This window comes from Panthera tigris, chromosome E3 (genome assembly GCF_018350195.1).
Source record: "Panthera tigris isolate Pti1 chromosome E3, P.tigris_Pti1_mat1.1, whole genome shotgun sequence".
NCBI classification, from domain to species: domain Eukaryota; kingdom Metazoa; phylum Chordata; class Mammalia; order Carnivora; family Felidae; genus Panthera; species Panthera tigris.
Window position 1 is genome coordinate 21,672,228 of NC_056675.1, and position 27,839 is coordinate 21,700,066.

Sequence of the window (27,839 nt, forward strand, 5' to 3'; positions counted from 1 at the left end):
GGTCACTCTTCATCACTGACATCTAGAACGGCCCCCAAATGGGAAACAAGCCAATCTGATAAATGTGGAAGTTTATCAGGAATAAATGAGCCCTGCTTGGGATTTTCCTTCTCCCTCTCTCTCTCTCTGCCCCTCCCCCACTTGTACTGTCTCTCTCTCAAAATAAATAAACTTAAAAAAAGTTTTAATTTAAAAAATGAAATGAAGTTGGTAGGTACTTTAATGGACATTTCATAACACAATGGTCAACAGTAATGGTGTTATCATTCGCCTTGAACAGAAGGTAATCCAAAAAAATAAATTCTAGGGAAAAGAGAAATATAATGGAAGCAAAGCAAGGTGTTTTGAATTTTAGCCAGATTCTGTGGCTGCCTCAGTTCACAAAGTGCTAACACACTGATAAAAACCAAAACCAAAACATTAGGAACAACCTGCCACAGTGCAAATGAAATGTGTCCAAGAGCAATACTCACTTTTCCTACTAGTAATGTGCTATGATATTTTCTATTCTATTCTGCATCTTTCTAAAATAGTGGTTTTGATCCATTACATGGATTCACCACGTGGCTTGGTCCCACAGCTTCAAAACCACTGGATTAATGAATGTTACAGAAGTGTTAAAAACACACCGGTACCTGGAGCACCTGGGTGGCTTGGTTGGGTGGGCGTCCGACTTCAGTTCAGGTCATGATCTCACGGTTTGTGGGTCCGGACCCCGCGTCGGGCTCTGTGCTGACAGCTCAGAGTTTGCAGCCTGCCTCGGATTCTGTGTCTCCCTCTCTCTCTCTGCCTCTCCCTGGCTTGTGCTCTCTCTCAAAAATAAATAAAAACATTAAAAAAAATTTTTTTTTGAACATACCAGTACCAGCCTGAGAGCTTCCCTTGAACTTTATTTTTGAGAAAGAGAGAGAGCACTTGAGCAGGGGAGGGGCAGAGAATCCAAAGCAGGCTCCAGGCTCTGAGTTGTCAGCACAGAGCCCGACGCAGGGCTTGATCCCACAAACTGTGAGATCGTGACCTGACCCGAAGTCAGATGCTTAACCGACTGAGCAACCCAGGCGCCCCGTTCTCTTTGAATTTCTTAAGACTCAAAAGATCCCGGAGGTGGGAAGGGGAGCAGCTTCCTCGCTGCCGTCCTGCACGTGCAGGTTCAGGTTCCCGGCCCCAGGCAATAGCCATGGACAGACCTTCTGTTTCCTGACTGGGGAGGCTTCCTGGGCCCTATTCGTCTGTACAACTGGATTAGTATCCTGTGGCTGCCGTAACAAACCAGCACAAACTCAAACACTGGTGGCCTCAAACACTAATATTCTCTTACAGATCCAGAGGCCAGAAATTCGGAATCCGCTTCACTGGGCTCAAGTTGTCAGCGACACTGATTCCTTCTGGAAGCTCCAAGAATCTGTCTTCTTGCTCTTCCCAGCGTCTAGCGGCCGCCTACGTTGTCGGCTTTGCCCTTTCCTCATCTCCAAAGTGCACCGCTGTTCTCTGTCTCCACCATCACACCTCCTTCTCCTCCCACCCTCCCGCCTTCCCTTGTAAGGACCCTGTGACTGCACTGGGCCCGCCTGGATAATCTCCCCATGTCGGTCAAGGTCCTTAGCTTAATCGCACCTGCGAACCCCATTGGCCATATGAGGTGAGACATTCACAGGTTCAAGGGACAGCAGCAGACGTTTCAGGGGCCTTCACCCAGCCTGCTGCAATAACCAAGATAGGCTCAGGCAGGCACGTGCCTCAGCTGGAGGTGGAGGCCGAGGTCAAGGTGCCAGGTGTGACATCAGTTGCCACAACACAAGCACGTGGGAATAAACCCCCAAATGGACGCTGGGGTCTGAGCGGAGTCTGACTCACAGGGAGCAAGCCAAGGCTGGAGGAAGATTCGGGAGCTTTGGTTCTGGCTGACGTGGCGGTGAACCAGAGCCCTCCCAGGGGAGCAGCACACGAGCAAGTGCAGAGGACCAAAGGCAACTGGCAACAGAGATTTATTTAAACGGTAAGCCAACGGGCACAGCAGGTGGTGCGACAGCCCTGGGAAGTGAGGTCTGTCAGGGTGTGGGACGAGCCCAGGGCTGGCCACCGCCCAGGAAACGTGGCCAGTCCACTCTGGGAAGGTTGGTGGCAGCAGCTCCCAGCTCGGCCTGGGCTTCCAATAGATTAGTAAGTGATTTCCTTCAAACCTGAGGAGGGGAAACACACAATACTGTTAGCAGACTCACACTGTAGGGCAGAGAAAGCAGGCAGCGGCAGGAGGACGAGGCCCTGCTGGACCCCATGCCCCTGGCGACCGGCTCGGGGGCACGGGCCACACGCCTCGTCGTGGCAGCTCTGGTCTCTGGCGTGGTACGAGATCAGCCGCGAGGAAACAAGAGACTGGACAAGGCTGCGTGTGCAGGGGTGACAAGGGGATTAAGAGAGCACGGTCACAGCTCACGGGCTCTCTGCAGGTAACGCCCAAAGTCTACCCTTTCAGTAATGAACTCTGAGCAAGTGCGGACACGGGGTGGTTCTTCACCTCACACAATACAGCACCCGTGTCACAAAGCTGCCCCTGACACAGAGGTGTTCGGTGTATTAAAAAACTTTATAAAAACTAGAATCAGGGGCGCCTGGGTGGCAGTCGGTTGGTCGTCCGACTTCAGCTCAGGTCATGATCTCACCGCTTGTGAGTTCCAGCCCTGCATCAGGCTCTGTGCTGACAGCTCAGAGCCTGGAGCCTGCTTCGGATTCTGTGTCTGCCTCTCTCTGCCCCCTCCCCCCACCCCCCCCGCAACTCGCACACTGTGTCTCTCTCTCAAATATAAATAAACATTTAAAAAATTATAAAAAATAAAAACTAGAATCGGCTTCGCAGTATTCCGGACAAACTACGTTTCCAAAAGTGTGGGAAAGCTGAGTCAATCTGGACATAGCCTCAGGACAGAATTTTTATAAAGCTGTTAAAATTATCCTCAGTGCAAGTTTTTCACAGCAAGGGAGATAGCTGTCATAATACTAAATGGAGAAGATCAGGACTCCAAGTTACACAGCACAGGAAGTCAGTTCTGCTAAAAAGAGCACGTAGCTAGAAAAAGAGTGGAAGGAAAGAGCTACTAGGGTTGTCTCTGAGTGACAGGCGCGCAGGCAATCTTCCTCTTCTTTTAGAAGCTTTTCCTCTTACGTTTTAGAAGCTTCCAAAGTCTACTAAGAATCACGTTGTTTTTAAAATTGGGGGGGGAGGGGAATGACAGTATAAAACCCCACTCATAAATCATTCTAAATAAAAAGACACTTTTAAAAGGATTTTTTGGGCTGAACTGCTCGGTAAATTTATAAACTACTGGAATGATAAGCCCCAGGGGGAAGACTGACAGCTACATATCAACATGGGATTTTCGCACAGGAGAAAAGTTCTGCCCTCGCTCCGTCAAGTTCTGTGTTTCGTGTGGGCTCCCTGCCTCAGGCTGTATTTCATCGGACCGGCTGCAGGATGACCTCTGCAGGAAGTCTGAAGGGCGGCTACTCCAATCAAGGCCAAAACTGGGATCTAACATGGTCTCCACGAGGCTCTGAGAGATGCCCTAGGGGATGACCCCCCCAGAAGAAGCGAGACCAACATGGGCCCCTTGTAAATGAGGAACTGGGTCAAGACCGAGGAAACAAGAAACACAGAGGCGAGGATCCATGCTCCCTCCACAGCCTTCTTCTGCCAGGCTAGAGGACTTCACCTTAATCATAGGAGGTAAGAGGTGGGGTGCCTAGTGGCTCAGTCAGTTAAGTGTCTGACCTCGGCTTGGGTCACGATCTTATGGTTCATGGGTTCAAGCCCCACGTCAGGCTTTGTGCCAACAGCTCTCAGCCTGGAGCCTGCTTCAGATTCTGTGTCTCCCTCTCTCTCTCCCCTTCCCTGCTCACACATTGTCTCTCTCTCAAAAATAAACATAAAAAAGAGGCAAGAGGGAGAAATTCGACCCGCAGCTGCAAGGGTTTGCTGGAGACACAGATGAGGACATATCCTCATATGTGTCTAGGTTATGTCTAGCAAACCTGGTTATAAGGTGATTAACGAGACAAACAGTGGTTACTTTTATTAAGATTACTGCTTTCAACTCTCAAGGTCTTTTCCCTTCCAACTGAGGAAATGCCACGAGACTGCTAAAGCGTCGTAGGTTTGTTAGTGTGGTCCACATGACTTATTTGAACAATTCACCGGGTTTCTGTGCTATGAAAACACGGAGGAGGGAACAGCTAGTTTTCTGCATAGGCTCATGAACACACACATACGATACTCCAGTTTTTCCAGGCATGTCTTATATTCTTTGGAGAGAAAAAGGTCCCCATTTCTAGGTCCAATCAACAGATGTAAAACCACGTACCTAGTTCACTTCCTCCTTTGCTTGCCCAACAAAGGCAGTAATGTTTCATGAGCTGTTCGAGCAGCTCCATTTCATCCAGGAATTCAAGTGACTCTATTCTGGGGAGAGAATAAAAAACAGTATGAATTTATGCAAATGAAAATGAACATGATGACCGAAAGTTTAGGGATATGGAAAGATGTTCATATTTATACTAAAAGGAAAGAAGGCTATGAAATAGTGCATATGGTATGGTTCCATTTTACTTTTGTTGTACAAAAATATACCATAAGCAAAGTCAAAAGACAAATGAGAAACTAGAAAAAAATATTAGTATACAAATGACAAAGGGTAGATTTCCTTGCCATGTAAAGCGCTGGTACACGTCATGAGAAAACCTTTTATAATTTTTTTTTAAATAAAAAAAAAAATTTTTTTTACGTTTATTTTTGAAGGAGAGGAGTGTGAGAGTAGGGAGAGGGACAAAGAGAAAGGAAGACACAGAATCCAAAGCAGGCTCCAGGCTCTGAGCTGTCAGCACAGAGCCTGACGCAGGGCTCAAACTCACGGACTGCAAGATCATGACCTGAGCCAAAGTCGGATGCCCAACGGACTGAGCCACCCAGGCGCCCTCCTTTTTTTTTTAAGTAGGCCCCACACCCAATGTGGGGCTTGAACTCACGACCCTGAGATCAAGAGTCAGTTGCATGCTCTACCGACTGAGCCAGCCAGGTGCCCCCCCCACCCCACATTTAAAATGTACACCCTTCCACTCAGCAGTTCTGCCTTTAAGAGTTTACCCTATATGTACAAAGATGTACATTCCAGAATATTGACTGCAGCCTCACAGCTGCATCACAGCTGTAACCGAGGAGAGCTGGGTTCAAGAGGCTATGGCACACTCACACAGCTGGAGGATATGCAGCTATCTGAAAGAATGCGATGGGTCTGTGTGCACCGACCTGGCACAGTCTCTAAGGCTCACCGTGGAATTCGAAAAGCAAACTGTAGAGTAAATAACGTGCAGAGTACGCTACTATCTACGTCAAGAGCAAGTGGGGGACATACGTGCTTCCACACGCGTAGCTCACTTCTGGAAGAACAGGCAAGGGCACTTGTGTCTTGAGAGAAGGTGGGAGACTCGTGGTGAGGGGAGCAGGATGGAAGGGTGGTCTTCGTACTCTACATTGTCTTCTTCTGTTTTGTTTTATCATGTGCTTGTATGATTTTTTTCAAAAGAGCATTTAAATATAAGCTTTAAAATATATACACAAAGAGGCACCGTGGAGGCACGGTTAAGCGTCCGGCTCTTGATTTTGGCTCAGGTCACGACCTCACAGTTCATGTGTTCAAGGCCCTCACCTCGGACTCTGCACCGGCATCATAGAGCCGGCTTGGGATTCTCTCTCTCCCTCTCTCGCTGCCCCTTCCCCACTCGTGCTCTCTCTCTTAAAATAAAAATAAGTTCAAAGAAAAAATCTGCAAGCAGACTTTTCCCCCTCAGAAGCCCTTGGGCAATGTCATCTCCCTCCTCCAAAACACAGGGATTGTGCAGAATTGCCACCGCACAGGGTGCTCTGGGAGTGCGACAGGTGTGACTGCTCGTTTTGACCAAAATAACCCGCTTTGGCACAAACCCTATCTCCGTTAGTGGCTAATGAGTTCCTCTCAAGGTGCTATGGTTTAGCCTGTATTAGCAGATTAACATGGTTCAAAATATATCTAGTGAGGGTTGGAGGTTTGAGGTTTCTTTTGTGTTTGTGTTTACATTAAAGACCGTTATGGGGGCGCCTGGGTGGCTCAGTCGGTTAAGCGTCCGACTTCAGCTCAGGTCACGATCTCGCGGTCCGTGAGTTCGAGCCCCGCGTCGGGCTCTGGGCTGATGGCTCGGAGCCTGGAGCCTGCTTTCGATTCTGTGTGTCTCTCTCTCTCTCTGCCCCTCACCCGTTCATGCTCTATCTCTCTCTGTCTCAAAAATAAACATTAAAAAAAAAAAAGACAGTTATGTCTTTAATCAATCAAAATTGTTCGCCGTGAAACTAACTCTCGCCAATCCACACCTGCTCGCTTCAGCTTGAGGCAATCTGCTGTAGACTTCCATCATGTTGACGGCTGATGCTGTTTCCCACCCATTCGACAGGAGCCGTTCTTTCTAGAATGTACAGTGGAGAGAAAAGGGAAGGCACGAGGCACCGTTGTACAAATCCAAGGCACTCTTGGAGCACATGAGAATTTCTCTTAGATGACTCCTTTTTCAAAAGCCCATCCCGGCCCCCATCTTTCTTCTTTTTCTTTTCCAATTTTCTACACCGAACATGCATTGTTGTCATGGGAGAGAAGTCACTAATGTATATTTAAAGAGAAATAAAGGTAGGAACTTCTCCATGAGCAAGAGTGTTTGAATGCGTTCGAGGGGTAATGTGACATAAGACATATACAATCTCACCTATTTAATAGGGGCAGGGCTGGGTGGTGTCTCTTCAGCAAAAAAATAAAATAAAAATAAAAAAAGAAAAAGAAAAAGAAAAAAAACCAAACAAACTAAAAAAACAATAAATAAAAGATATTTAAAGTCTCTATTACAGATTCTAAGAAACGTAAGGGATGTGTCAAGTAGAAAGTTTGGACCATGTTCGGATCCTGTTTCAAACACACCACCTATAGAATTTTTTTCTTTTTTTTTTAAACAACTGGGGAAATCCAAACACGGACTGTGGAGTAGGTGCTATGGAGGAGTTTCGGCTGCTGTGTGAGGTACAATAATGATGTTACCATTATCCCGGGGTGGGGGAAGAAAATGCTTACTGGTAGGAGATTCACATGGAACTATTTATGGGGGTAATGCTATACTCTCTGGATGTGCCTTAAAATATTCCGATGACAACACCGACAAAAAATGGGGATAAATAAAACAATATTGAAAGATGTGAGTCACCAAAGTTGGCTGATGGGACATGGGTTTTCGTCCTACTGTTCCCTCTACGTTCATGTTGTTTGAAAATATGCATACTGAAAAACTGTAATAATAGGGTATGGGAAATGGGAATGTGTATTTTCCAAACCAAGATGGCGGCCCAGGTCTTGGACCTCTTTAGCGTGACGAACCAGTGGGCCACGTGGAACCCCAGCTGCCCGTTCAGGTGGGCACTCGACAGGGCTTCTCACATTCTCTGATCTGAGAAGGGAGTGTGCCCTTCCCTGGGGGGTAAAGGGTACCAAAGGATGTCCCCGCCCTGCTCTCCGACCTGTGACTCTAATGACTTGCAGGTCTCCACTCCCGCCAGGTCACATTGTCGCCTCCGCAGGTTTTCGATCATGATCTGTCCGAACCGGTCGTCCATGTTCACCTGGGAAGGGAAAGAGGAGGCTGGGCAATGCCAGAAGGGCTTCTCGAATACGCAAAATCAGACAACAGTATTCTGTTTCTGAGCCGTCAAGGCTGATGTTTGCTACTGATGTTTGCTAATACCCAGTGCAGTCAACGGAGTCGGGTGCGGGCACGGCACGCAGGGCTGACGAGAGCGTCGTCTGCTGCCGCCCCCTGCGGGGCAACCGGGCGGTGTGTGCTCGGCCTGGGAGCCGGTCAGACCACTGACCGGCTGCTCCACAGGTAGACTCCCACGTGCACGCCAGCTGCAAGAGGGTTTACTCCGCAGCATGATGTGTAACGGGAACTATGACGGAAGGACTCACATGCCCATCCGCTGGGGTTAAAGCAGTTGTGGCATGGTCGTCTAATGAAATATCACATTGCCATGAAAACAGCAAAAGGACATCCAAGTAGATGTAGGTACAGACGTAGACACACATACACAGATACAGATGTGGAATAATGTCAGATAACAGACACTCAAAAAGTACAGTACAGAGGGATGTGCATAACATGCTCCTGTCTGCCCTTAAGAAAAAAAAATCTCTAGCTACATTTATATATGCACAGAATAATTCTGGAATCTGGCAGTGTTGCTTCCCAGGTTGGAGGACTCACTAAGGTCTGGGGTAGAAGAGACACTTACCTTTCCCTGCATACCCTTTTGTACTATTTGATTTTTTTTTTTTTGAAGTTTTGCATGTGGTGTTACTTATCTAATGAGAAACCATTTAAAACCCCCTTCTTACAATGTTTATTCATTTTTGAGAGAGACAGAGCATGAACGAGGGGAGGGGCAGAGAGAGAGGGAACCCCAGAATCCAAAGCAGGCTCCAGGCTCCGAGCTGTGAACCCAGAGCTCGACGTGGGGCTCGAACTCATGAGCCGTGAGATCATGACCTGAGCCAAAACCAGATGCTTAGCTGACTGAGCCACCCATGTGCCCCCCATTTACCACTTCAAAAAAACCATTAACGTATCTATACGCACAAATGTCACAAAACATACATAATACACCACGCACTATTATTACTTTGTCCCAAAACGTCAACAGTTTACTATACGAAATGATTCCCAGAGCTCCTGTGACAACGGTGGCAGGCAAGAAGCAGCATCACTCTCTCTCGGTGGACGTGTGAGGCTTACGTGGCATGAATGGTCACACTGGGTGCCTGTGAGCACGTGCTCCATCATCTTCCTGCCTGGGTCTGAATCCTGGCCTGAAACTTACCAGCCGTGAGGCCGTGAGGCCGTGGGCAGCAAGCTGTCCAATCCCTCTGTGCTTGGGTCCCGTCACCGGCCACACCTGCCACACCCTGGTTACTGTGACAAGTAGGTTAATACAGGTCACACTCATGGAAGGTGCCTGCTATATAGCAAGCAACTTCTACAAGTTCGCTACCCTTATTATATCAGTACTGAAATTTGCATCACTCAGGGCGCCTCGGTCGGTAAGCGACCGACTCTTGATTTTTGGCTCAGGTCATGATCTCACAGTTTGTGGGTTTGAGCCCCGCACTGGGCTCTGTGCTCACAGCATGGAACCTGCTTGGGATTCTGTCTGTCTCTCTACCCCTCCCCTGCTTGCTTTCTCTCTAAAAAATAAATAAATATTAAAAAAAAATTTTTTTTTCATCATTCATGTGATTTTTGTTATTTTAAAATACTGATTAGGAAATCATGGAAGGCATGTGAGCAATTAGTACACCTGAGGAGGCTGATGGTTTGCATTTGTTAGAAAATTGCGGAATTCAGTGAAAACGGACACATCCCCAGGCTTGCTCCCAAGTGACTGGGTCCATGGTCAAGATTCACTTCATCCACCATTGCTATATGATGTTGAATAAGAGAGCGCACGAATGAAACAAGGTGAACAGAGCAGGGTGAACACCCACAATGTGTGAAAACAAAGCAGAATTCAGGGGCACCTACGTGGCTCAGTCGGTTAAGCGGCCGACTTCGGCTCAGGTCACGATCTCACAATTCGTGAGTTTGAGCCCCGCGTCGGGCTCTGTGCTGACGGTTCAGAGCCTGGAGTCTCCCTGTGTCTCCCTCTCTCTCTATCCCTGCCCTGCTTGCGCGCTCTCTCTCTCTCAAAAATAAACAAACGCTAAAAAAATAAAATAAATTAAAAAAAGCAAGCAAGCAGAATTCATTTTCCCCAGTCCTGGTATCCTGCAAGCAAAGACAGATTGCCAGGATTTACAGAAGCCAGATGAGGCCAGCTACCATTATGTCCACTCACCAGGACTGAAGACTGAGTCTGAGGAATGCCCCCAGTTACACAGAGGGAAGGAACAAAACTCAACCGAGAACCACCTCTACGGGAATGTGGCCTGGAGCATGAAGGGGTGAGAAAGTCAACCAAGGTAAGGTCTAGCCGTAGATCTGTCCATAATTATGTGACACGGGGCAAAGCCTTTACTGCTCTCATCCGTAATGGAATTTAAAAATAAAATGAGATGAAAAAAATAAAATCAATAAAGTTACAATGAAATAAGCAATAAAATTAGCGCCATGTATTCAGTCACGTGCCCCCCACTACACATCATTTCATGAACTCCCATAATAGTCCAGAGAAGTTATCCCTTTATAAACAAAGCCCTGGCGGGGGCACCGGGATGGTTCAATTACTTGAGCGTCCATCCAACCCTTATTTCGGCTCAAGTCACGATCTCACAGTTCGTGGGATCAAGCCCCGCGTCAGGCTCCAGGCTGCCAGCACAGAGCCTGCTTGGGATTCTCTCCACCCACCCCCAACCGCCACTCCGCTCCTTCGCTGCTCATGCTCTCTCTCAAAATAAGTAGAGAACTTTAAAAACTTAATCAAAAACAAAAACAAGGACCTGGGGCTCAGAAAGATCCAAATCACAGCTAATACCTGCTCAGCAGCCGGGCAATCCTGAAAATGCTCTTGTACAAATTAACTCGCTTACTCCTCACTACAACCTATTAACGTCAGGACTGTTATTATTCTCATTTTCCTGATAAAGAGACAGCACGGAGAGGTTATGAAACTTGTCCAGGTCACACAGCTAGGCAATCTACCTCCAGAGCATGGACTCCCAACCACCCTACAATTCTGCCTAAGGGCACCCGGCCAATCATAAGAGCCAGGGCCAGGGCTCGGACCCACGCTGAATAATTCCAAAGCTCTAAAACAGAACCCTTCCCACCACATCACAAGAGAAAAACAGGCAACCAGCGGGCCAAACTCGGGGATCTTACAAATTAGGAATTTTACATTAAAATTCTACACTGTAGCTTCTCCTGAAAAATTGGGGGTTCTCAACTCCAGGCTCCCATGTCCACATGGGAACAACGAGGTGGCACTGAGCAGGGGTGAACTGTGGTTCACCAGAGTCCCCAGCACTCCTGTCTGCCTTACACCTGGCCAACTTCCTCCACTGCATCAGCTGCCTGCCTCGGAAGGAATCAGGGTTTGCTACCCTGACACCCATATGTTAGCCAAAATTCCTTCCATCGCGGTCTATGACTCTATAATTAATACAACGGTAAAATGTGAACTTTACAAAGTTTTTGTAAAGGCCAAGAGAGAAGTTCCAAAAACCCTGGCTGCGAGTTTGCAGGAAGTTAAGAAATCAGGGGCGCTGGGAATTGCTAGAATCGATTAAAAAGGAGATGTGTGTGTGGCCAGAGGCGGAAGGAAAAGAGTGAGTGGAAATTTATACTGAGGTTGCTCAGAGAGGGTTAGCCACCACGCGAACGCATACAGCACGCAAAGGTCTTGAGCTTCCTTTTACCTGTTCGTAGTTTATGAACATAGCTGTCTCAAAACTGTTAGCTGCCCACTTGAGAAGGTTGGCCGACTGCTCCGGAGTCATGTAAACCAGCACACATTCCGTTATCAGCAGTGTCGGCAATCTTCAGAGAAGAAAAAAGGCACATAAGTATGTATTCATCAAATCGGGACTCTAACGAAAGCCACGGATAGTGCTGGCAGGGCAGGAAAACCCTGGCGTGCACACCGCAGGAAGAGGAGAAGCCCCGGATAGCACGTCAACTATCAGGGCGGTAAGAGGTGGAGAGCCCCGTCGTGACCCAAAGTTTCAGACCGTAACAACGTGAGCACTGAGCAAGGTTTTGTCTGGCTTGCTACGAATTCTCCCCCGGCATGCCCGCACATGGTGACGAGGTGGCCCTGCAGACCCCTTGCTCCGAGGCAGTCTAGTTCCCTTCCCCTGGAATCTGGGTTAGGCCCGTGACTTGCTGTGGCCAATAAAACAGTAGCAAACACGACGCAAGCGGAAGCTGAAAATCACTTGCACGTTGGCCCTTGCCCTCTTGCTAGGAAGTCTGAACCCGTGTGGCAATGAACCCAAGCTGGCTTGCTATCGGAGGGGAGGCCCTGTGCCTGAGAATGAGGCATCCACATAGGAGGGAACCCCAGGGGACCTCAGCTACAGGAGTGAACCCGAGGGGACCTCAGCTGCAGCTGGCTCCAGTGGAAGAACCACCCAGCTAAGCCCCGTCCAAATGGTCCCCTCACACAATCCCGAGCAACTTGTGAACTGCTCTGAATTGTGAGTTGTTCGAGACCGCTGAGGCTGCAGAGATTTTGGTACACATCAAAAGCTGACTGATAAAATGCAGAAATACTGCTATGCCTTTAACGGAATCTAATTCTTCTTACACAAACTTTTATCATCAAGAATTAAAAACAACACGAACAGTCTTCAGCCAATGACACATTAGCCTGCGGTCTGAGTTACCAGACCCGAAGTAACGAACAAATTACGAAACAGGAAAAGCAATAAACTCCTACAGAAATCTCTAAACGCTTTACAGTTGGAAGGGAACACAGGCAGCCCTAAATCATGTGAGCTCTGCTGATTTATTCCGGCTCCTTCTGACTCCTTTACTGGATCCTCCTCCTTCTCTGCCCCTTTACGCTGCTGTTCCTCACGGCTGGTTGCTATTTTTCTCACACAGCAAGTAGGTTACTTTTGCCCATTTTTATTGGCGGGGAATTTCAAAACAAGTAAATTGTCTGAACTGAAAATACCCAAGAGATTTGCTGAAAAGAACATCGTGTACGTTAGTGTCAGAATGTAACCCATGCAGTTAGACTCAGTGCCTGGACTCATGATCGCTAGAGAGAAAGGCTACCCACAAGTGCTGCTGGCTTTGAGCTGACAGTCCCGACTATCCACTGTTACTGTTCATCAGGATTTCCTTTTTTTTTCTTTTCTTTTTTTGACAAGGAAATGTTGTATAACTCAAGTGACTTAAAAATATACATCCAGGGGTGCCTGGGTGGCTCAGTCGGTTAAGCATCCAACTTCAGCTCAAGTCATAATCTCACAGTCCATGGGTTCGAGCCCCACATTGGGCTCTGTGCTCACCACTCAGAGCCTGGAGCCTGCTTCGGATTCTGTGTCTCCCTTTCTCTCTGCTCCTCCCCAGCTCGTGCTCGCACTCTCTCTCAAAAATAAATAAACATTTGGGGAGCCTGGGTGGCTCAGTCGGTTAAGCGTCCGACTTCAGCTCAGGTCACGATCTCACGGTCCGTGAGTTCGAGCCCCGCGTCGGGCTCTGGGCTGATGGCTCAGAGCCTGGAGTCTGCTTCCAATTCTGTGTCTCCCTCTCTCTCTGCCCCTCCCCCGTTCATGCTCTGTCTCTATCTCAAAAATAAAATAAACGTTAAAAAAAAAAAATTTAAAAAAAAATAAATAAATAAACATTAAAAGAAATTAAAAATATATATCCAGGTGCGCCTGGGTACCTCAGTCAGTTGAGCATCTGACTCTTGATTTCGGCTCAGGTCATTTTCCCAGGGTTGTGGGATTGAGCCCTGTGTTGCGCTCCATGCTGAGCATACAGCCTGCTTGGGATCTTATCTGTCTCTCGTTTTCTCTACCCCTCTCCCTGACTTGCACATGCTCTCTTTCTCTCTCTCTAAAATAAAAATATATGTATATGTATATACATACACACACACATATGTATGTATATATCTACAAATGCTCTCTGGACCCAACTGGGTCATGGTACAAAGAATGAGAGAACTAAATCCAGAGCATAGACAATGAAGTCCAAGTTGCACATGAAGTTGAAAATCAGAAAGAAAAACATTTAAAAGAAGTTTAAAGTAAGCAATTTTTTTTAACCTAAGTCTAAAACCCCAGATTATATCAATAGAAATGATTAGAAAAAGTGAGTGAGTGGAAAAAAAGTTTCAAAACCTCAATAGGTTGGTAATTAGAGAAAAACAGTTCCAAAAACGTTTTTATTTATTTAAAAAATTATTTAAATGTTTATTTATTTTTGAGAGACAGAGCACAAGCAGGGGAGGGGCAGAGAGAGTGAGACACAGGATCTGAAGCAGGCTCCAGGCCTCCAGGCTCCAAGCTGCCAGCACAGAGCCTGACGTAGGGCTCGAACCCACGAAGCATGAGATCATGAACTGAGCTGAAGTCGGATGCTTAACCGACTGAGCTGCCCAGGTGCCCCTCCAAAAACCTTTATAATGTAAAAGGCACCGATTATTACATACGGTATTACCACATGGGGAAGCCAGGTGAAGAAGGCTACGTGGGAATTTCCTGTACAATTTTTGCAACTTTTTTTACAAATTTGAATTATTTTAAAATGAAAAGTTAAACACGTTTACAATATATTTTTAAGAGGCAGCCATCGCCAATATTAAAAACAGGATTAATACTTTTCAGAAGAGAAATCTAAGCGAAGCAAAAACAGCCCACAGAGGAAAACACAGAGCACAAATGAACCCCAGAGAATTATGGATGTAATTCTAATACTTGTGATAGCTGCTGTTCCTTATCCATTTTGTGGATCTCCAAAAGTGAGGCAAACTTCCCTATCAAGAGCTCCCCTGATTAATTTTTTTAAAGTTTATTTACTTATTTTGAGAGAGACAGAGGGCAAGCAGGGGAGGAGCAGAGAGGGAGGGAGGGAGAATCCCAAGCAGGCTCTGTCAGCACAGAGCCCAATGTGGGGCTCAATCTCATGAACCAGGAGATCACGACCTGAGCCGAAATCAGAAGTTGGATGCTTAACCAACTGAGCCACGCAGGCATCCCAAGAGCTCTCCTGATTTGTAAGTGATTATTTCCCTGGCTATGTAGCACATTTGCCCAAATGGTGTGTTTCTACGTGCGCAGCGGGTTGCTGCTGGTTACCACTGCAACTGTAATAATCTACAGATTATAGTTTATGCGCCAATTTCCGTTTAACTGCTTTCACACGCATACTTAATATAATCTCCAAGCTGTCAGCGCAAAGCCTGACATGGGGCTCGATCTCACCAACCGTGAGATCATGACCTGAGCGGAAATCAAGAGTTGGACGCTTAACCAACTGAGCCACCCAGGCGCCCTGCAGTTATAGGTTTCTATACGTATAATTATCTTCTCTCAAACTTTATGGTATTAGGCATCAGTATGTTATAAAAGCAACACACGTGATTCTGATGTGAAAACAGGAGAAACATTGCTTCTCAAAGACTTAGAAAACCTCCCTCATAGCAATGAAATGATAAACATTTCAGAATTAAAAACGGAACACGGGTATCATGGTGCACTTTCACCTGACCTTATTTCGTATTCGCATGAAATCACAAACGCGTAAGAGGTTAAAAAAATATCTCACTGTGGATTCATGTTACATTTCTTTAGCTTCTCTTCGAGATCAGGTAAATCTCGGAGATCTGCTCCAATAATGGCATATCTCTTTGAATCCAACAGGTGTCCATCTGGAAAACCAAGAAGAGATTATCATTTCAACAGAAATTCATCCAGAGGTGATCATTTCAATGGATTTTTTTTTTCAAAATTAAATTATTTTTTCTCCATTACAGAAATACATGTCCCACTCCAAAAAGGAAAAAAAAAATCAAGAAGGAGGAGGGTGGAATGAAAGAAAATCACATCTTCCAACTATTAATGTTTTGGTATAGAACATTCCAGTCTTTTTTTCTATACATACAATATAAACTCATACACACAACATAAGCACATTTTCTGTCACACAAATACATACACACATCACACAGAAAAAAGAAAACAGGGCCAATTCTTCTTTTGAAAACTGCTTTTCCTACTTAACAGTAGTGTTAAGTACAAGGGAAACAAAGGATGGGGGAGATACTATTTTCTGTGGGAGTCTGTTCACTAGGAGCGTGACGAGGGCACTGTGCTGAAGTAGAGGCCTGTCTAGTTGCCTGACGTTTCTGTGTTATCTGTGCCTACCATCTAAGGCCATCCTCTCTGAGCATGTTTTCTGACCTGAATTATTAATAAGCCCCTTGAACTTCTCTGTCAGACACACACTGAACACAATGGAACATTCAGGAAGAGTGTTTTTGATCTTAGTTTTAAAGGCTTAGAAGGGAGGAAAGAGTTGTTGGAAACACTCATAATGAAAACTTACAGGGAAAAACTGAGCCCCGGGGCCAAGGACCTAATGGAACAGGTGAAGCGGGTCAGGTACGAGACAACACTGGTGGGGATGTGCATTCCCCCTCAGCGAAGCAGCCATGTAGGAGTCAGGGTCTGAGGCTGCCGGACTGGATTTTTCCAAGGAAAGATTTTCGGGAAAAAGTTCCTATATTTGAAATGTTTGCAACTCACTGAAATGTTTTTCAAAAGATTTCAGATTGGGACCTATGGACATCTAAGAGGGGCCATACAAACAATTGTTTCAAGTTCCTTCACAGTAGATGTGATGCAGAAGTATACACTCTATGACGTCATGTGCACACACGCGCAGACTCAGACGCACACGTGCGCGCGCGCGCGCGCGCGCACACACACACACACACACACACACACACACACACACACACCATCTTTAAAAAGAAAGGGGAAGAAAAGCAGAGAGGTAGCCCATACTGTACTACTTAGGTTAAGGGTACTTGCCAATTTGCAGTGTGTCCTCTGAATGTAATTCTATAATGGGTTGTAGTAAGAAAGGCTTGTATCTATGGCAAGATGGGAAAGAGAAATGAGTCAAGTAGCTTAGTTACTGAAAAAACGCAAACACCCACTACCGAAATGGCCAGTAGGTACCGCTACTGCTCAAAGCAAGGGTGACTCCAGAGGGCCTGCTGCTTAATCACGTCTGACCCTAGGCACACACATGAAAAATTCAGTGGGTCAGGTCTCAGAGTACGTCAGTGAGCGTTACACTCCGAATCTGACATCAAGTCACAAACTGATCATGAAACACTCAAGACGTAGAAATCGCCAAAGATAGGCTAGCGATGTGTCTCCAAACGTTCCAGTGTTTTCCAAGCCGTCTCTCGTTTCCCGCTTCTGCTCACTCAATTAAAAATTTTAACCGTTATTGGGGCGCCTGGGTGGCTCAGTCAGTTGAGCGGCCGACTTCGGCTCAGGTCACGATCTCGCAGTCCGTGAGTTCGAGCCCCGCGTCAGGCTCTGTGCTGACAACTCGGAGCCTGGAGCCTGTTGCGGATTCTGTGTCTCCCTCTCTCTGACCCTCCCCCATTCATGTTCTGTCTCTCTCTGTCTCAAAAATAAATAAACGTTAAAAAAAAAAAAATTAAAAAAAAAATTTTAACCATTATTAATCACAGACAACTAAATAAACCGATTCCTACTCAGACCTGACGTTCAGTAACATTTATGTGATAACTCTGCTCTCCTCCAGAATGTGCAAAAAATTAGACATCAGAGAGCCGATTTCAGTATCGCAACCACCATACACACATCTTTCACCCCAGAAACCTCCTCTAGGCTTAAGTGAGAGCCCACCTGCTCTTATTTGACTTGGTGTCCTAACAAGCTAGGTCGTATTCTGTGGCTGCACAGCGTCAGATGCCATAGCGCATCTCAGATGCACACTACATGGGGCGCCTGGGTGGTCAGTCGGTTGAGCATCCAACTTCGTTCGGCTCAGGTCATGATCTCGCACACAGCTCGTGAGTTTGAGCCCTGCGTTGAGCTCTGTGCTGACGGCTCAGAGCCTGGAGCTTGCTTCGGATTCTTGTGTCTCCCTGTCTCTGTGCCCCTCCCCAGCTTGCACTCTGTCTCCCTCTCTCGAAAATAAATAAATATTAAAAAAAATTTTTTTTAGATAAAATGCACATTTCGTGTAATACAATCTTGTATTTGGAAAAGGGGAAAACTTGATTCCATAGGGTAAGTTAGAAAAAAAACTTGGAAACTATTTCTAGCTTGTGGGAAATACACATCTTTAAAGGACAAGGTGAAAGTTTTAATGTTCACTAAAATTTTTTTTAAATGTCAGAATTAAGATTTTGTTTAAATGACTAATTTAAAAAGAAGGAGAAGGGGCGCCTGTGTGGCTCAGTCGGTTAAGCGTCTGACTTCGGCTCAGATCATGATCTCGCGGTCTGTGAGTTCAAGCCCCACGTCGGGCTCTGTGCTGACAGCTCAGAGCCTGGAGCCTGTTTCAGATTCTGTGTCTCCCTCTTTCTCTGACCCTCCCCTGTTCATGCTCTCTCTCTCTGTGTCTCAAAAATGAATAAACGTTAAAATAAAATTTTTAAAAAAATAAAAAGAAGAGGAAGAAGTATACGTTAAAAACCACTGAGAAAATCTGACCTTGGGCTTGAGGTCAGGGTTTAAATTTCAGCTCTACCCCTTTGTCAACAGGTAACCTTATGGAAATTAGCTTAACTTCTTTGAGCTTTGGTTTCCTCAACTGCTAATAAAAGCATGTCATTCCTGAGTCGGCTCTGAGGACTCAATGAGATCATCTGAGTGAAGCATTTCACATGGTGCTACAAAAGCTCTCAGCAAAGATTCACAAACTCGCCATCTATAACTGCAGAATTCTTAAAACATGGACTCAGGGTGGCCCCCATACTACCTCATATATAGTAAATGGCCAGTTTGGCCTCCCATTATTCATTCAAACGCTATTTACTACACATCTGCTCTGAGCCAGGCCCCTTTCTACGCTCTGGAGATACAGAAGTAGCCGGAGCACACATAAAAATTCAGATTATTGGAGCGCCTGGTTGGCTCAGTCGGTTAAGTGTCCAACTTTGGCTCAGGTCATGATCTCACGGTTCATGAGTTCGAGCCCCACATCGGACTCTGTGCTGACAGCTCGGAGCCTGGGCCCTGCTTTGGATTCTGTCTCTGTCTCTCTCTCTGCCTCTCCCCCACTCATACTCTGTCCCCCCCCTCTCAAAAATAAAACATTAAAACACTTTTTTAAATTTCAGATTAAAATTAAACCACTATAGGTCATTTCTATTAAGTGTTCAGAGAAATTAGGTTAACGGACAGAAGAGTTGCAAGGGAGGGGACATTTCATTTTGAAGACAGTTTGGAATGGGGATCTTGGGGCCAGAAGGAAGGCGGGAAGGGGGTAAAAGGGAAGAGTCCCCTAAAACGAGGTCTCTGGTGTTCAGACCGGCCACCTCCTGAACGCTGCCCCTGAATCCTGCCGGGCTCTCTCCTGTAGTCAAAGCCATACTCACTTGATGCTGTGCAGCTTTCTCGTGACTATCATGGGAAAGTCCACTTCAAAATATTTACTTGGGAGAAGATCTTCATCCTGAGGAAAAACACGCAGTAAGCTTTAGAATTATGTATTCACTCCTACATTTACTGACCACCTTCACGTACCGAGCGAGTACTAGGCCCCGAAGAGCATCAGGGCACTTAAGGGTTTGACATCCAGGAACGATATGGGCAGAGATGTATTTTCCAGATTACTGTGGTCTCCACGTGGGGAATGGATGGAGGACGGGCGTCAGGGGTTCACAGCTGTCCAGGGAAGAAGTCACGGGGAACCTGAACTGGGGGAGCAGTGCCTGGGATGGAGGTGGGGGTACGTGGAGGCGCTGGGGGAGTAGGACCTGACAGAATTTTCCAAAAAGCAGATCGAGATGAATCAGAGAGGGTCAGGACACCAATGCTGACCAGCATTTGAGGGATAAAATGGAATAAAACAGCAAAAATCCCGAAGCATCGCACACAGTGGGGGTGAGTACTGTTTTGTGACACGTTTACTTTTTTCTGTGAGGGGAGGATGCAGCGGGTAGTAAAGGGCAGGTGCTCTGGAGCAGGGGACGGGGGTTCGAATCCCAGCTCCACCGCCTGTCTGCCGCGAGGCCCCAAAGTCACTCCACAACCTGGGCCAAGTTTCCCTCCTCTGCGAAGCAGAGACAGGGACAGCACCTCACGGGGTTGTGAGGAGTAATGAGGAAATAAGTACACACAAGGGACACTCAGAACGGGGCCTGCCTTAGTAAGTGCCACGTGTGTGCCTTTATCATTGACTGTCATGGGGACGGGGCGCCGAGGTGGCTCCGTCGGTTAAGTGTCTGACATTGGCTCAGGTCATGATCTCACGGCTCGTGAGTTTGAGCCCCACGTAGGGGCCAGGGCCCGCTTTGGATCTTCTGTCCCCTTCTCTCTCTGCCCTTCCCCCACCGGTTCTCTCTCTCAAGTTAGATAAATAAACTTAAAAACCTTATTGACATGGGTACTTAGAATTAGGTCTTGGCCTGGGGTGTACATTTATCTTTACTGAGGGCTGCAGTAAAAAAGCGTGGCAGATACGCACACACACACACACACACACACACACAGACACACACACACACAGACACACACACACACACGACCCTGCTCCCCCTTCTGCATCCCCGGCCTGGTCTCCCCTTGGCCCCCTGGCCATCCTAGCACATTCTCTGTCACGTCCAATCAATCCCTCAGCCCCGATGCGTATTCACGAACGCATTCTCTCCTCCTCAGCTCGCCAACTGCACACACTGTAAGGACACCGCTGTCTGGACTCTCAGAGACACCCTGCGTGTTGCCTGCAGCAGCTCCCGATGCCCCTGAGGCTTGGGGAAAGAAACAAGGCGCTCCACAACCTGGTGACCTGCCCGGCGCCCCCCCAAAGCACTCTTCTAATGCCTCCGTATCCACCTGTACTTACAGTCCACAAGTACAGAGCCACTTACTTAAAGTGGAAAGAAAGACCAAGAAAAAGACACTTGTTGGTGCCCAGAACCCGGTGGTGGGCCTCACAGGTGTGGGCCGGGATTAAGGAAGAGCTGGGGTGAGGATGACACCCCTCTTTCTGACTTGAGCAACTGCGCAGAACACCATTTACGTGCACAGTAACGAGCGATGGACAGCAGGGACAGAGAGGGAGCCGGCCCCCAAGACAGCATGACGGGCGGGGAGGGGGGGCAGGGGGGGCTGCAATCACAAGCAAGAATTTTCCAGTAGGAGGTGACCCCTAAGGGCAAGTGTCAGAACTGGGAGAGCCAGCTACCCCTCAGCCCTTGGAAAATCTCAGGGGATCTGGTCTGGGGGACAAAGGGGGAGGGAGGAAGGGGGAGACAGGAAGACAGAGACAAAGACAGTCTCCTGACCCATCAGAAGAGACATGCTCACCAATCTCAACCGTTCTCTCTTGGTGCTGCCGCGCTCCCCTGCCCGTGTGTAGGGCAGGGCCGGGTAAAAAGCTGTCCGAAGATATTTGGAGGAAACGTTTAGAGCATACGAGAAGATGACTTTTGCTAGGAAATTCCAGAACACCCTCTAAGGATTTCGCTCACACGATATGAAGTTAAGGACACGCTAAAATTCTAGAAGGCCTGGAGAACAAAAGCAAATGCAGGACAGCATACGATCCTATAGCTCGTCTAGGACTTCTGACTTTCTAAAAAGCTTTCCCACTCATCAGCTACTTGCCCTCTTAAGAATGCCGATTAAGGGGTCACCATGGAGGGAAAGCTTCCAAAAGGCACACCTGGAGCTTTTAAGGAACAGACATCTTCTTTCTTGCCTTTGGGAAAGGGGCAACAAATGGCTGTGGGACATGACGCTTCAACTTTTTATTCTGGGATTCCCCGAGCCCTTCCGACACTCCACTCGCCAGTAGCTCGCATGTCACAGGAGGCATGGAAGGCATGGAAGGCATGGAAGGCATGGAAGGCATGGAAGGCATGGAAGGCAAGCAGGACCGTGCATAGCTACCGGAGGGCAGCCGGGGACAACCATGAGGAAGAGTATCCCGTAGGCTCAAAGGAGATCCAACGTGGCCGACCGCTGCACAGGCTGCCATATTGAGACTGACCCCCTGCGTCCTTGATCCTCTGGCCGTGTGGAAATAGGATTCAAGAGACACCAAGAAGCTGAGGTCCCTTAAAGGGTTTCACTCACCCTTTATTCTTTGTCTGGGGTTGTACTGGCTTTCCTGCACCCTACTCTCACCCGCTGCTTGAAGGTGGGAGCCTTCAACTGTCCCTTCGACTGGTCTTGGGGCCTGACGTCATACAGAACGAGCTCACACACCAGCGGCAGCAAAGAGCCTGTGACCCACAGCCAAGCCTCTAATGGTGCAGCCAGGGGACCCTCCCAGGTGGAAGGTGCACCAGACAACAAGACTAGCCGACGAGATCTCCCCTCCTCTTTTACAGAAGCACGTAGAGCTCAAAAACAGGCCTCAGCGAACTTGCTGTAAACAGCCAGTCTCTGCTGTGACTTCTCCACTCTGCTGCCCTAGGGCTAAAGCAGCCACAGGGAAGATGGAAGGAACTGGGAGTTGGCTGTGTTGCAGTAAAACTTTATTTACCAACATAGGTGGCAGCCTAAATTTGGCCCGTTCAGCTCCTGCTCCACAGAGCAAACAAGCATCAGTTTTCTAAAAAGAAACTTAGGTTTTTTAAAACCCTTTAGACTGATGTCATTATCAAAACGAAAAAACTCCACCAAATTTTTCAGACCCTGCACTATTCTCCTTCCTCACTGCTGACAGATGACCTTTTCCTCGGAAGGGGCACACGAGCTTCAGTGTACCTTGCTCAGAAATAAAAATCTCAGATTTAGTAACGATTAACCCACCTACACGGCGGGGGGAGAGACCAAACCACGGGACCACGTTGAAAAGGGTGTCAAGCCCAAAGGAGGAGTTTCTCCCGTGGCTTCTGTTCACACCGCACACATTCTGCCACCGCATTCTCTTCCAGTTCCTTCCACCACGCTGTGCTCTCTGAGGCCCAGAGGCACCGCCGACCTATAGCAAAGAGCCCCCCCCCCCCGCCACCCCCCGAGCAGCCGCAGGGCTCTCTGGAGAGAACAAGGAGGGAATCTGGACGCGGACGAACTGCAGTCCGTTGTTTCTTCCATGCTCCAGCGCCACTGGCTGTCCGACCTGGGGACGCCACAAGCTCTCGGAGCCCGCCTTGCCCCGTCTGGGTACCACCCCCCCACCTGCAGAGCTCTCATGTTCATTCCCGAGGTCGTGGATGTGCACGCCCTTCAGAAACGTTAGCTATCTTATCCTGAATGAAGAATGCAGAGGCAACCGGTTAATACTAAGGCTGTGCTGAGGCCACTGATTTCTCGCCTCAGTGAGAGAGACGCTGGGGGCACCGATGACCAAAGACCTCATCGGGTGAGCTGATGAGGGACAAAATACACACTCAGGTCGCATTAGGCCCACACACTCTAGTTTATCTTGGTGTACTTCTGCAAGAATCTGGGGAAATGCACGTACCCATGACTGCCACATGACCGACCTGACAGAAGAACCCAGAGAGATCTGTACAAACCTACAAAAAAGAAAACGCAATCAGTGAGATTGCGTAGAGAAAGCAATGAAAGCAAATCAGTGAGATCGTTGTAGAGAAAAGGTTTGGTGCTACAATTCCAGCCCGGAATCAAAGACCAGGCCTGTGGTCCTGATTCTGCCACTAACTGGACCCATTTCCTCTTCTGTGAGTGAGTGTAATTATATCTGCTCTTGAACCCTAACGAAGGAGGTGAAGGACCAAATCAGAGAATGGAGGGGCACCTGGATGGCTCAGGCAGTTGGGCTCGGACTCTTGATTTCGGCTTGGGTCACGGTCTCGTGCTCCGTGGGATAGGCCCCGCATCTAAGCCCCACTTAGGATTCTGTCTCTCTCTCTCTCTCTCAAAATGAATAACTAAACTTTAAAGGGCTTTGTGTCATGTTACATGTTACAGCCTTGCAAATCTCCAAACTATACTGAAGACACCGTCACGACGACAGTAAAATCTTTTGTTGTCGTCAAAACGGCAAATGCATGGGCCCCTGGTCTCAGCTACTCCACTGGCAGGGCTCTCGCACACACGCAGAGAATGTATACAAGGATTTTTATCAAAACCCCTGTTTGTAACAGCAGGAGCTAAGAAGCAAGGCACATATCTAGGGCCCTGGTGACATCACGTACTGATGGCTGACAGTGGTTGCACAGCAGGTGCAAGCAGATGGGGACAGGGAGGCGAGACAGGCAGTCACCGCATTCCTTTTGAATATATTTCTAACATTTAAAAAAATGTTTATTGACTTATTTTGCGAGAGAGATGGGGGAAGGGCAGAGAGAGAGGGAGAGTGAGAGAGAGACAGAATCCCAAGCAGCCTCTGTGCCGTCAGCACAGAGCCCAATGCGGGGCCTGAACCCACAAACCGAGAGATCATGACCTGAACCGCAATCAAGGGTCGGGTGCTCAACAGACAGAGTCACCAAGGCGCCCCTGACATTTTTGAACCCGCTGGGAACCTTCACAAAATTAAACAATTGGGAAACAAGGGGGCGGTATTTTTTAATTTACCTTTAGTCTCCAGAAGGTGGTATCCATCCCAGCCCCAAGATTTAGAATCTGACAGTGACATTCTGTCTTCTGTAGAAATGCCTTTATAAGCTGACTGACGCCATGGACGCGAGCAAAATATCCTGAGAGACAGAGACAAGCCATGACTCAGTGATGATGGAAATAAGCCTTGCAAAGTTCACCACACCAGGAGGACAAAACACAACCCTTCTGCCCTTCTTCAGGGGTAGCGGTTTAGGTTATCCAGAGACCTTATGGGAGAAGTAATGACTTTAAAATTCTCTTCCTTTTTCTTTTTTTTTTTTTAAAGCCATTTGAACCAAAATAAGCACAATCTATCTAATGGTTGGATCAACTACCTTAAGGAAAACGCAACGCCCCCCAATTCTACATATGAAAGAAAAATAGTTTACATCAAAACATGGGATCTAAATGTCCCTCTTAGAAATGTGTCTTTTCGTGGCTAAGTGAAAGCTATTCAGAATTCGGCTGAAACTCAAAATTGGGAGACCGTCTGGAAAGTATTCTGGGGTCAGGAAATGGGGCAGACAAATGTCAAAGCAAAGACAGCCATGTTTCTTAGCGTGCTCCCTTCATCTCCATCCTGTGCGGGTTAGAGCCTGGATGTTTGTAAAACATCACAGGCGGGGTTGGGCGGGGGGCGGTGCACAGGCAAATGGTGCCTAATAAACTGACTTGTTAAGCTCTGGCGTGGGAAGCTGGAACAGAGGAGACAAGAAATAAAAGAGGGTCAAAGGAAGATAAAATTGATCTGGGTTCTAAAGCCCTTCTGCTTACAGTATTACTATTTTAAAAACAAAATTTGAGTGGCATTTATAGACACTTACTGCAAATTGACATAGGGATTTCATGTCTGTGGATTCTACTAGTAAATAATTTGAGCTTGTCTTTTTACATGTCTCTTTTGGGGCGCCTGGGTGGCTCAGTCGGTAAAGCGTCCGACTTCGACTCAGGTCATGATCTCAGAGTCTGTGAGTTTGAGCCCCCTGTCGGGCTCTGTGCTGACAGCTCAGAGCCTGAAGCCTGTTTCAGATTCTGTCTCCCTCTCTGTCTGACCCTCCCCTGTTCATGCTGTGTCTCTCTCTCTGTCTCAAATATAAGTAAACGTTACGTGTCTCTTCCATTTTACTTTTCTAGTAAATCCTTTTTACCGTGGGTTACAGAGTATCATCCGCAATGGACTGGACATTGGAAAAATTTTTAAAATGCTCCCCACACGCTGTTTGGGAAGCACTCTCCTACTGTGGGGCCCTAGTCTAGCGATGCCAACCCAGGGAGAGGAAGAAGGAAGGCCGGAGGGCTGACCTGCTGCCCAGGGCCCCCAGCACCCAGGGCACCATGCTGGGGCCCTGCCTCTGCAGCGTCTGTTAGGAAAGTGTCCTCAAGAACGCAGGAGGGAGGCTTAAGGCCTCTTAGCCAGGCCTCGTCCAATCTTACTGATGCCTGGTTTCACCCTCAGCTCAAAGTAAGTACCATGTCCTTATTCTCAGGAAGCACCACTTTAAAATTTCTTGCATTTCTTATTGAAACTACCCATAGGATCCATCTTTAGGGCCAAGATGCCCTGCACCCACAAGAACTAGGGTCATTTGGCCAATTTCTCAATCTAGCTGAGACTAAGTCACCCTCCTGTCTCAAATCCTTTCACTGCCTTGATAGAAATGACTTGTACAGCCTAACAGTGTTACTATCACTTTAACAAGGCCAAAAAAAGTCATTCCTTCCATGAACAGACAGTTCACAGTAAAAGATATATAAATGGCTCTTAAACATATAAAATGATCTTGGGGCACCTGGGTGGCTCAGTTGGCTAAGCAAGTGTCCGACTCTTGATTTCAGCTCAGGTCATGATCTCACGGTTCAAGGGTTTGAGCCCCACATCGGGCTCTGTGCTGACAGCATGGAGCCTGCTTGGGATTCTCTCTCATTCTCTCATTCTCTCTCTCTCTCTCTGCCCCTCCCTGCTTGCAAGCAAGTGAACTCTCGCTCGCTCGCCTGCTCTCAAAATAAACATTTAAAAAATATATTAAAAAAATAATCCTAGTGATCTTCAACTTCACCCAAAAATAAGAGGAATCTAAAATAAAATTACTGTAAGATACCATTTTTCATGTATCAGATTCACAAAGATGAAAAGTTTCATAATACACTGTGTTGGTGAGGATGTTGGGAAATAAGCACTTTCATATACTACCGGAGAGAAGGAACACTGCAACTCTCATGTTAAGAATGAATCCCTATGTTCTACTGCCGGCTTTGAAATGGAGAAGGGGCCATCTTCCATGGAATGTAGGTGGTTTCCAGAAGGTAGACAAGAAAAGGAAATAGACTCTCCCCTATGGTCTCCAAAAGAAACGGCCCTGATGACACTTTGATGTTAGCCTAGTAAGACCCGTGTTTGACTTCTGACCTTCAGAACTGTAAGATAATAAATTTGTATTGTTTAAAAAAAAAAAAAAAAAGAATGAATCCCTAAAACCCCAGGCCTCTCAGCTGATGAGGGAATAGTGAGAAGGGAGGGGGTCACTTGCCTCTGTTAATTTCGGGGGCCTTCCTCTCCTTAGACAGTCTTACAAAATGCTGGATGTAAGGGTCATGCCAGTAGCCAATGCTTACTGCAAACCTGGAAGGGATAAAAAGGAGGCAGGTGAGTAGACGTCAGTAGATTCAGGCTCTCAGGAACCAGGTCAAGGAGGAAAACCATCTACTTCACAAGGCCAACACACTCCCATTTAGCACTCCGTTACAAATGTAAACAGACTCAGCCATCCGCCGAGTGCTCACTTACACTCCTCTCACCCTTCCCACAGCGGCCATGTGTCACCTCTCTTTATTCTGACTGCTAATTCCGTTTCCAGGACCCTGGAGAGCATATAACCTCACCTCATAGCTCACCCAGAAGACGTGCAACCATCTATTCACTCAGCAAACTCACTGGCCAGAACTATTCAGACAACTCTACTCAACCAGAAGTTCTGGGTCCACAGGAAAGGAGATCTAGAATTGTTTTGTAAACATCGCTAATGACTCCGTAAGTATTTCCCCCGGCTCTGTCATTTCTGTCATTTCACGTCCCTTAAGGAGTAAAAGGAAAAACCAGGAACAAATAAACAGAACAACTACAACCTAGAAAATGCCGTTGTAGCTTACCCTCTCTGGCATGCACTACAACCTGGAAAATGCTACAGTAACCTAACCTCTCCCCAGGCCACACGACAGGGAATCAAAATTCTAGTGTTCTAAGCCAGGGATCTGAAACCCCAATGACCACTTAAGGTCTCCTGGCAACCATGAGTGGAACCAGCCTTAGGACAAGGACATGTAATGGAGGAAACCTGGATCCTTAAGGCCGAGCCACTGTGGGCCTGCACCCCGCTCTACCTCTCAACAGACATTTTGAGAGTTTCTAAATGTCTTTATCGCTTAAACCGAACGGAGTCAGGCTTCTGTTACCTGCTACACCCTGAAGCATCCTAAGTGATATCCTGAGTGTAGGAGCTCATTTCCGTGTTTCTTGACGACCAAGCTGAGAGGGGAAGG

General features: G+C 47.3%; 1 protein-coding gene and 1 long non-coding RNA gene across 4 annotated transcripts in view; one reads left to right on the forward strand and one right to left on the reverse strand.

Moving 5' to 3' along the window:
- Window positions 1-1,969: 1,969 nt before the first annotated feature.
- The window catches only part of LCMT1 (leucine carboxyl methyltransferase 1), a 41,333-nt gene continuing 15,463 nt past the window's right edge, over window positions 1,970-27,839 (reverse strand). For all 3 annotated transcript variants that reach the window (XM_042971504.1, XM_042971505.1, XM_042971506.1), the window contains 10 exons: window positions 26,831-26,922; window positions 24,279-24,400; window positions 19,160-19,236; window positions 16,605-16,666; window positions 15,337-15,439; window positions 11,469-11,589; window positions 7,580-7,681; window positions 6,395-6,486; window positions 4,356-4,453; window positions 1,970-2,180 (listed from right to left, as the gene is read on the reverse strand). In XM_042971504.1, the coding sequence (XP_042827438.1) occupies window positions 2,158-2,180; window positions 4,356-4,453; window positions 6,395-6,486; window positions 7,580-7,681; window positions 11,469-11,589; window positions 15,337-15,439; window positions 16,605-16,666; window positions 19,160-19,236; window positions 24,279-24,400; window positions 26,831-26,922 (892 nt within the window). In that variant the 3' untranslated portion in view covers window positions 1,970-2,157. The remainder of the gene's footprint in view (window positions 2,181-4,355; window positions 4,454-6,394; window positions 6,487-7,579; window positions 7,682-11,468; window positions 11,590-15,336; window positions 15,440-16,604; window positions 16,667-19,159; window positions 19,237-24,278; window positions 24,401-26,830; window positions 26,923-27,839) is intronic.
- On the forward strand, window positions 19,163-21,605 carry LOC122234573. The gene is made up of 3 exons (XR_006212404.1): window positions 19,163-19,253; window positions 19,562-19,667; window positions 20,442-21,605. It is a non-coding gene; the product is annotated as an uncharacterized LOC122234573 (long non-coding RNA).